Source organism: Austrofundulus limnaeus, unplaced genomic scaffold (genome assembly GCF_001266775.1).
Source record: "Austrofundulus limnaeus strain Quisiro unplaced genomic scaffold, Austrofundulus_limnaeus-1.0 Scaffold1031, whole genome shotgun sequence".
NCBI lineage: Eukaryota > Metazoa > Chordata > Actinopteri > Cyprinodontiformes > Rivulidae > Austrofundulus > Austrofundulus limnaeus.
In genome coordinates this window covers 1-10,556 of record NW_013953433.1, presented here as the reverse complement: position 1 = coordinate 10,556, position 10,556 = coordinate 1, and the positions used below count along the sequence as shown (strand labels likewise).

At 41.2% G+C, this 10,556-nt stretch overlaps 1 protein-coding gene across 2 annotated transcripts in view; it reads right to left on the bottom strand.

Moving 5' to 3' along the window:
* LOC106533826 (netrin receptor UNC5C) overlaps positions 1–7,782 on the bottom strand; it is a 74,079-nt gene extending 66,297 nt beyond the window's left edge. The window contains exon 1 of one of the 2 annotated variants that reach the window (XM_014030266.1): positions 7,264–7,782. In XM_014030266.1, coding sequence (XP_013885720.1) covers positions 7,264–7,381 — 118 coding nt within the window. In that variant the 5' untranslated portion in view covers positions 7,382–7,782. The remainder of the gene's footprint in view (positions 1–7,263) is intronic. The other variant, XM_014030267.1, reaches the window with a different exon arrangement.
* Between the last annotated feature and the right edge of the window lie 2,774 nt (positions 7,783–10,556).

Genomic DNA, 10,556 nt, shown 5'->3' with positions numbered 1-10,556 from the left:
GTGTGTGTGTGTGTGTGTGTGTGTGTGTGTGTGTGTGTGTGTGTGTGTGTGTGTGTGTGTGTGTGTGTGGGCAAACACCCTCCTTTTGGCTGACTGATGAGTTTCTGTGACCAACACATGCACACAATAACAAAATGTCCCGCTGATTGTGGGCCCAGTTCAGAAGCACAACAATATGTCCCCTGTTCTGACCGCACTCTGAGTCAACAGCGTGCGTCTGAGCAGAGACAGAGTTGTAAGAAACAGCAAGAGAGGAAGAACACGAGAATTAAAAAAAATATATTATTTAATAAATAAGTGCAAGAAAACAGATGGAGAAGACGAAAACAGGACAGAAACACGAGAAATAGAGCCAGGGAGCGCAATGGGGATGAAAATAAAGAATTGAGCTGATGGACACCAGCATAAAAATCTGCAGACTGGCATTCAGTGAAAGCGAGTCACCAAGTCCAATATTTATGATACAAAGCAGAGTTTCTTTGCACAGCATGAAGCAACATTCACATTGAGCCAGTTTTGGGATTTTTTTTTTTTTTGTGTGGTGTGTTTTATGCTTCTACATACACTGCAGAAAAAATGTGTTCAATTATATCATTTTTAAATAATGTTTATGACTATAGTCAGTTCATTACAGGATTTCGTAGCTGAATGTATTTATACTTCAGTGGAACATAACACCCCTYATGTTTAAAGATAAAAAACTTAAATAGGCTCATATTTTTTTTCACAACAGCACTGCAACGGACCAGTGGGAACTATATAGTAGGCCATTGATTGGGAACAAATGGCGTTTTCTCACTGCCCCCACCCCCCACCCCCCACACGCACTCACACAAACACACACTGAAAGATGAACACAGCTAAACTCAAACAACAACCAAAAAAAAAAAAGGGCTGGAAATGAGAGCACTAAACGAGGACTTTGATTTCACAGGCCATGAAAAATTCATACTTCCAGATCTTTACATGAAACTCTAGAAGGTATTACGCCCAGCAGCAGGAAAAGCTGGGATTCAGTTTCAGGGCGTTTAACCGTCTTATTTTTTTATTTTTTTATTTTTTTTGCTTTCTTGTTTCTGTCGTTTCTAGAAAAACAAGCGTGCTCCCAGTTGAAAAGCAGGCAAGTCGGACAGGGATGCATTCCTTTGTTGTATCCTGGGTTTTCCCCTGCAAAAAAATAACGGCAAATGATGAGACAAAGCTTAAAAAAACATGCCTCTTCGCAACTGCGATTTCATCTCGTCAAAACGAAAACATGCCTGCAAAAGTCTCTGTCGCTACACAAACAGCGCAGGTTCTGCCTCTTGGTTCTTTAAATAGGTCTTACTGTACTCGCTATGTGTTTAAGTAAACCACACAGAAAACAGACAGCTGCAGGCAGTCAGGTCTGGGCACTTCGTAGTCGAACACAAGCTGTACTTAGTGAATGGACGAACAAGGCCACAGTTATTGAAGGAGGGGGAAAGGGACAGTGAAATCCATTCAGCAGCCAAAAGAAGACAGGACTGAAAAATGGAGATAAAGAAGTGAAAAGGCAGGTGAAGAAATGTCTCATAACTGGTCATACTTAAAGGAAGAGTTTATAAAATGCATGGATAAAAAAGCAAGCTCTTTAAAAAAAAAAGAACAAAACGGGGGCAGAAGGGCGAGGGAAATCTGCCATCTCTAGTCTGCTGCTAGCAGCAGGAGGGTCCGCTATAAGAAAGAACCTCAGACACAGTCAAAGGCTTCCTTTCACACACTCCCATGAGCGCACACCATACACGCAGAGCGCGCTCACACACAACACAGAATGTAGACAAAATGCAGCATTGTTTCACGCAGAAATATCTTGCTGTGCATGTGCGTGTGTGTGTGCATGCATGTGTGGCAAGCAGTCAGCTTGTCAACTCCTAGTGGAGTGATCAAAGCTCGTAGGAGCCACCCAGAGAGATTCCCCCTCTTCGTTCATTCACTCCATAACCCTCTCTCCCTCAGAGAGAGGAACGCCATCAAATTTACCACATGAAAYCTGCTCGACCAATTGCACTCTGCTGACTGGAGCAGCACGGCCAGTCAGAGTGTCCAWCTCAGTTCCAGTAATTCCCAACCGTCCCCCTACAAGCATTGAACCCTTGGATGGAAGCAGTACGCCATGGGACAGGATAAGAGCATAATGGGGGACAGCATGGGAGCTCTGGCAGCATCATCACGCCGAATGTGCACGCAAACGTACAAAGCACCGCAACAAACACAGAGTGAGCTCTGCTGGAGCTCTGCTATAGTGCCAAGTCCACACACACACACACACAAATACACACTCCACAGGAGTTCACTGAAAAAACCCCAAACTGTTAAGTTCATGAACAAAAACCCTCAATCAAGCAGTTTTAGCACAACAGTGCACCACCMCACTGCAGGTCCAGCTGTACAGTGTCCCAAACATGAGAATCCACATATTTATTTCATTCAGTTTCACTTAAAAACACATTTATGCAGGAAAATAATTTATAGACAATGCTAAAGTCACTTTCAGGGATGAGAAAATTAACACTTGTGAATATATTATGATGTTGAACAACTGCAATAGACCGTTCAATAGTTACAAGTAGTAGTGGAGCATGACTCTTCCGGGTCACAGTTCAAACGAGAATATGCCGAGGTTGCTATGAAAACACCATTGGAATTGTGCAAATTCAACAAGCTTAAAAAGCAGATTCATAGCTTAGACATTTATGAAAAATCTCRTCTGTGATCCTAAGAGAAAGCTTAACACAAATTAGCTCAGAGAAAATATGCCATGTCTGTATAATGGCATAAATTTACCTGTTGAATTTGTTCAAAATCATAACAGCTAGGGCTGCCACGATTAGTCGAGTAGTCGACAACTAAATGACTATTAAAATAGTCGATTAGTCTTTTTTKTTGTTTTGTTTTTCTCCCCAAACTGCTTTGACACCTTCCACTGCCACATCTACCTTTCTGTCCTTGACACACATGCACAGTAGTGGTAACTGGGATAGGCCGTGGACGTCACAAGACATTATGCAGACAGGCTCTGGTATCATGGCTACCCGGCAATGGAGCTCAAAAGTGTGGGATCATTTTTAAGAAAATGAAAKAAAAACCTGTGCATTGCAATATCTGCAAGGCAGAACTTGCCTTCCACAGCAATTATTTTTAGTTAGCACATAGCTAAAATCTAACCATGGTTATATAATAACAGCTGCATTCTGGTGCGATAATCTGGATGTTTCATATTCAATTAACATATGATTCGATTGGTCGACTAATTGAAAAAATATTTGGTGATTAGTCGGCTATAAAAATAATTGTTTGTGGCAGGCCAAATAACAACCTTGGCATTTTCCCTAAAACCACAAAATGGTATATCAGGTCTTACAGTATATATTTCAATGTTAATGCAAGTCTTGTTTGGACTTGAAAAGCTGTAGAAACAAACAAGGAATTTTATCAGCTAAATTATAAACTAAATCAGGCATGTTTCTGCCTTCACACATATAAGATACAACTACATCTTTATTACCACCACTGTTTGTCAAATGTTTAGGCATGCCTCCACAAACTGGACAGTTATAGTTACATGTCTACTTGTCATAAAAACTCTTATCAAACTAAAAATAAAACTTTGTGGCACTGGTAGAAGTTGAAGTTTTAGCTGCAGATATGACCCACATAGCAAAATTTGTCTGGCCCAGTTCTGGCCCAAAGAAGGCACTACCACTCAGCCCAGATATTGCAAAGAATCATGGCCCTTTGGTGACCCGGGTATGGTTTGCCAGAGGTGGTCTATGCATGGGCCAGTACCACATAAACCAAACCACAACTGGGCCAGCTGTGGCATTGACTGATTTGGGCCACAAAAACCAAACCAAAATAGGATCATTTGTAGCCTGGTAAAAACCAGACCCTTGTCTTTCACTTTGCTTCGTACAAGGGTCTGGACTCTCGGCTATAGAGAAGTGATTCTTGCTGGAGCCGTGGCCTCTGCTGAAGTTTAAAATGAGTGGATCGGTAGGCCTTAATGTATATGTGCCAGCTCCATTGTGAAGGAGGCTAAGCTAAAAAGCTAACCGGAAATTGAGTGCGCTGTAAACAACCCTACGGAGAGGAGAGAAGTACCGAGCTGAACGAGACGGCTGTAAATGAGAGCTGCTGCTTTGTGAGAAAATTTTCATTCAATTTGGAAGCCTTATCAACACAGACTGGCTTCATTCAATTCTTCCACTGCCGTATGCTAAACTAACTAGCAGACACTGATCAGAAAATCGATGTCATTCAAAACTCCGCCTCCTGTTTGCTGATTGGCCCAGGTGAAATAAATTGCAAGCAGACACTGCACAGAAAATCAATGTTCTGCTCTCTGATTGGCCCGGATGAAATGATCTGGAAGAAATCCTTGTCTATGGGAGAAATCCCAGACGGAGCAGTGAAGTGAAACTAGAATTGAGCGGAACTGCGTAGGAAAGCAAGGGCAAGGCTAGGTCATTTGGGATATGCCATTTTAAAAACAATGCCATCATTGCCAGATACGCCCATATGCAGTTAACAAACCACTTACCATGAAACCAGATCTGGCTCACACCGGTCTGCCATGTGGGTAGACGTAAAATACGTAAATTACCATATTAGTGGTCTGTCTGCAAGGTTTATAGACCTTTATTGGGAACGTTTTGAAAAAGTTCTAACTGATAAATCAATGTCAGAGGTCATTTACTTCAGATCCAATGAAATGAAAAAAAAATTGAAGTCGAACATTTCACACAAATAAACATCTAACATCAAATCCGGCACCGAAAACTTGGATACATGCAGCAGAAACCATACTAATGATTAGTGACACAATCTAAAAAAATAAAGGAGCTTAGCAAACAGCTTATCAATGGCTCCAACTGCTTGAGTTAGGCTTTGCCAGAAGCCATTCTCATGTGCCCAAACCGACTTCAGTGGATCTAACCTAACACATGGTCATTATAAGTGCTGTTATGTGTGCTTATAAAGACGTTTTTATGGGCAACTCATTTTCTGTAGAGCTGCAAAAACAAGACAAATCTATCAAGTTTCCTAACTGCATCACTTAAAGCCTAAAAATGAAGTGACACCTTGTAAAATGACTGGGATTGAACTTATTGCATGTAACATAAGTGCACTCAATTTTTATTTGAAAGAAAAAAATCTGATTGAGTGTCCCAGTGGTTCATCATTAGGCTTTAATCCACAGCAGTGCCAGCATAATTTCCACTAACAACAGCATCCTGAGCACCATTAGTTATGACCATGAAAACCGACTCAGCTATTAAACTCGCTAAACCACATATTTCACAACAAACTGGAGGCAGCAACTGGCCATAAGAAGCTCAATGATGCACGACTGGCAACAAAGAGAACCATAATTTGGTTGGAGAAAATATTTATGTTCCTCAATCAACATCAGTTCTGGACTTGGAGATTAATTTTATTCCGACGCATCAAAAGGACCATCTATTTGCACAAAGCAACCCACTCCTCTATAGTTAAGCTGTGCATGTGTTGTGCCTCATCTGGTAAAACAAGCCAGTTACTCTCTGCTCACTGAAAAACAACTTCTGAGACATGAGAGAAGTTGTTTAGAACAGACAACCAAAAGACACCAACATAGCAGACAAGCCAGGAGGGGAAGAAGAAGCAGAGAAGTAAAAACCTTTGTTAACGAAAGGCTACATTTTTTTCAGGAGTGTGTCATCAGCCACAAACACTCACACACACATACACAGTAAGAGTCCCAATTATCAGATTTCTCATCAGAAGCCAAATTAAGCAGAATATCTCATGCCAGGATGCTATTTATCAGAGGTGGAGGAAACCTTCCCCAAAATGTGTCCCTTATTTGCAGCTTATCGATTTACCAGTGAAGCAATAAAAAAAAACTGTTATAATGAATATTGGAGGTAGTTGCTGAAATGTTGTTCCCTGGGGCACGAGGAGAAAGGTAGCAGCAGCTTCATGTCCAATTACTTTCCAAATTCAGCACAAAAGCCCTCGGCCAATTTGTGATGTCAATACCAATTTATAGCCTACATCCCAGTGTAGACTACGCAAATTACTGTGTGTTTTTCTTTCGCAGGGTTTTTAACTGGAATATCACGGTGTTGGATTAAACCTGAAGAAAAGGAAAGCTCAACAATAGGGCCGTGATAAGGTCAAGCTTTCACAAGCTGCGTGGAGCAAATGTGATGAATTAAGCAGCTTGTTAAAACAAAAGACAGTTTGACCAATATGTTTCATTTGATCTACAAGACAATTTCTCCACCAGAAGGTCGGGGAGAGTGTAATAGGGCATTTCATCAAAGAAGCCAATTTGCCTGCTATAGCAGGAATTAAAACCTTCTAAATAGGAGAAAGTTGATTCAGTCMTTGAACTGCTCCATCCTCTAAGACACCAGCTGTGGTGGGTGAAATATCACTTCAATATCCCCATTATGCTTCACTTGGGGGCTCAGAGTGGACACAGCTGTAATAAACCTCCATATCATTCTCCCCCCACTCATCACAGTGAGCTCTTTTTGGGGTGCATTAATCTAATGCCAYCATTTGTGATTTCGCAACAGTGATCTGTTTCCTTCACCGCTGTCTACGCTAAACTCTGCAGACTTGGGTTTATTTTTTTTTTTTAAAAAAGATCTGTAATTGTCTGTAAACCAGAGGCTTCAGATCAGTTTTCTAATTGCAGCAAGTGGAGCGTCGCCTGGAAAGTGCTGCGCTGCAACACCAGAGTTTGTGCCTTATGCAACTGAGGGTTTTCTTCATTTATTAAACCAATTCTGGTCCCTGTAAAGGGACAGAATCAGTGCAGTCACGCGCACTTCAACTGAACTCAAGTCCTTTCTTATTTAAAGAGAGTTTGGGCAGAAAACGCACATTTTTCTGCTTGTATTTTGCAGCAATTTTATTTATTATTATTTTTATCATCATCATCATCATCATCATTATTATTATTATTATTATTATTATTATTATTATTATTATTATTATTATTACTATTATTATGATTATGAACATAGTTGGGGGAAAATATGCTGCGTCTTATAGTTTGAGCAGCACGTTTCCATAAAAAAAAGGCGCATGGATCCATCACTTCAAGATGCAGAACTCCACTCTCACAGAAAATTGAATAAATGTTCCCTGACACTTTTCCATACAAATCAGCCTCTTCGTCACTTTTCATGAAGCAGAAGCTTTTTAGTCCCAGCACTGAAACAAACCTGCCCTCTTCTCCTGTCTTACCTTGAGCGACTCCCGGGTGCGCGAGCACGCAKAGCAGCAGGATCCCCCGCGCGGCGCACATTCTCGCCAGGCTAGAAGCCCCGAGTCGAACTCCACTTCTCAGTCCACTTTTACCCATGGCAGGCACGGCGTAGTAACAGACATACACGCGCAAAACTCCTCCGTCCACAATGTTTGTGTGTGTGTTGGGGGGGAAATAAGAGACCCCCGCACTTCTCCTCCTCCAGCACAAAGATCAGCTGATGGAGTCCAAAAGCAGCCGCGGTGCGGGTGTAAAAAATAAAACAATGTTAACAGCCAGGTATTTCAAAGCGCAGGTTAAAGCTGCGTGCAGAGGTGGGAATAAGAGCCGGGTCCCTCCACTCGTGTCAGCGGCTCTGCTGCCTCACTGATCTCCTCTCCTCTCGGCCGCGGCGCGGACTCCGTTTACGCAGAGAACGAGAGAGAGAGTGTGTGAGARAGAAATGCCACCGCCCTCTGGCTACCATGCGAGACTCCAAGTTTCTGCTTCCTCTCTCCGTTGGCCGCGTTCCTCTCTCCCCTCGGTCCTATTTCAGTAACTTACCCTGATCTGGGAAGGAAAACAGATATAAAACGTTTCGTTTGGTCTGTTGCGCTCCCTGATGTGCGTTAAGGGCGAGGATTACCTCACACTCCCGCTCCAAACATACCATTAAATTATTTTAAATTGTGTTATTCATAGCCCATTAAGGAAAAACAGTYATTTAAATTTAAATGGTCGGTTATCTTTTTTGTTTTATTTTCACATGACTTGTATAATGTTGGAGAGGTGTTTTTGAGCCGTTGAGCCTCTGCGCATCCTTGGGAGCTTTAAATGAGAAGCAAACTGTTTTCAGACAGTTCACTGCCTTATGCCTGCCCCCTCACGGCCACGTGTGTTTAATCTGCAAAGGACCAAACTTGCTGTGAAATTTTAAAAATGAAGTTGGGCTCATTTTCATGTACATAATACTATGCAATGTTACAGCACTTTACGTTTAAAGGAAATTCTTATATAGACATGAGCACAACACCTCATTGGCTAATGACAAAAGCCTTAATGACTGACCAAACCAGCTCAATATATATTGTGCAGCTTCACAAGCAAGCACACACTGACTCAGACACTTCTACAACTTCCATAACTCTCCACAGCCTTTGCTGCACAGTCATTTGAGCAGCACAGCCTGGATCATGCATTGTAAATGGCAAATAGTAAAATATGTGCTTGGTGCCATTTGTCACCGCAGCAGCCCCGCAGCTCAGTGACTACCACTGCAAGTAGCTGCTACCCGCAGGGACCTGTAAAAGCCTTTTTATTCTGCCACTTTATTGGGAATGGGAAAGCAATAAGGTTCACAAGAAACATGTGGCACACTCGGATATAGATCAGCACTTACACAAGTTAGAGTCAATGGCGGCGGGGTTTTCACAGTTCAGTGTTGCAACACAACACAGACACTTAATGTTGATTGCCAATGACTTAACAAGGAAGTAGTAGTTTTATAAGTCACTAACCATTCCGACAAGTTCTGCTGAAACGGCATGACTGCGTCTGGCTGCATTTTTGTTTGTTTCACACTCTGTCCATCCATTCATCCCACTGAACGTAAGCTGCATTTACGTTCACTACATTTATTGCACTGTTTAGATGGAGTCAATTTTAATTGTTGAATAAATTCGGCGTTTTCACTAAACCACCATTATCTTCACTGTGTTGAAGTTTATGTCTTGAGCTGCCAAYTATTGGCCAATAAAAACACAGTCTGGAAGTAATGGCAAATGTGACAGCTTAAAAAATTATTCACAAAATATAAGTGAAAGATGTTGAAGTTTTAAAAGTCGGATTCCACATAGAATTAGTCACATGGGAAAACTAAGGTCCCCTGAAATCACACAACACCCGTAAACTCATGGATGCAAACAAAGAGTCAGAATGTTCGTAGACGATGAGGGATGAATCATGTTATTTAAATCTGACATCAGAGCCTGCTGTTCTCTTTGCTATCTAATTGTATGATGTCATCGTGTGTTGTAAGTGTGAATGTGTGAAAGAGATGACTCTCAGCTATGGACTAAAACAGCTCTTTTTTTGTTTGTTTGTCTTCTAAGGTTGATTAGCTTTAGCGGCCATCTTGAATTTGATGCCAAAGGGTAATATAAATCCCATAATTACAACCTGTGAGTTTCTTTGCAATCTGTTCTCTGATTCATGAGCTGTTTCGCCAACAAACAGTTACATAAACTGTTGCCTACATTTCAGGTAGCGACAACAATAGAAGTATAAGTATTTCCACACAATCCACATGTTGATTTTGTTCTATCGTCACAATGAAATAATTTTAACAAAATTTCAGCACGTCCAACTTGTTGCTCTTGTTAAGACAGATAAGTAGATTTACAATCCTCATATCTATCCTGTGCAGAGTCTCGCTACAGCTGTCAAGTTGGTTGGCATCCACTGGAAACCTCAAGGCAGTCCTTTTAAACCACAATCTGGTTTCTTCACATCTCTTTGATTCGTATAGCTTCACAAAAAGTCAGTTATCTTTATACGGGAAAAAGGGATGGATGTTTCCAGCTTTGATGCTAAGCTGCTTGTAAAATGTGCACCTCAAAAATAAGTTGAATTAGAATAAGAATTAGAATATTGAAGTTTTGGTGACTGGCCTGATGCGTGTTCACAACTATTTGAATTAAATATTTGCTTTTGTTTTACCCAATTATTATTCTCACTTATTGTTTTATATAAAAAAGTACAAGTGTTTTAGTCAAAAGCATTGATCACTGACTGGGCGTTTTTAGAACAATTCCAGCTTGGTAAGTAGAAACACTTGTTTCTTATCAAAAGTGCAACTYCGACAGCGTCATTTAAAAAAATTCAGCATGCTAGTAGTACACAAGAAAACCAAGACACTATTCTTCCTCTAAAACTTGCATCCTGTTGTACCATTTTATCATACCTGTGGAGGTTTATCTAAGTGAGTGTCATGTCTGTTATTCCTATTGCACATTACAACAGAGAGCAGGCCCCCATGAGGGTGACTAGGTTTAATCTCTTCAAGCAGTTACATAATGGCCCCAAGTTCATGTTTTAATCAGCAAATAGATGACTGTGCCCAGGGACGAATAATCACATCTATAACTTTCTAATCTAATATCCAGCTACATTCAAGTGGATTAGAGAGGGTTGTCGAGGGAGAGGAGGGGCACAGGTGGTACACCTAGATGTGGATGTTTGTAAGGGGATTTATTTGTGTGTGTGTGTGTGTGTGTGTCTTTGTGCAACATAC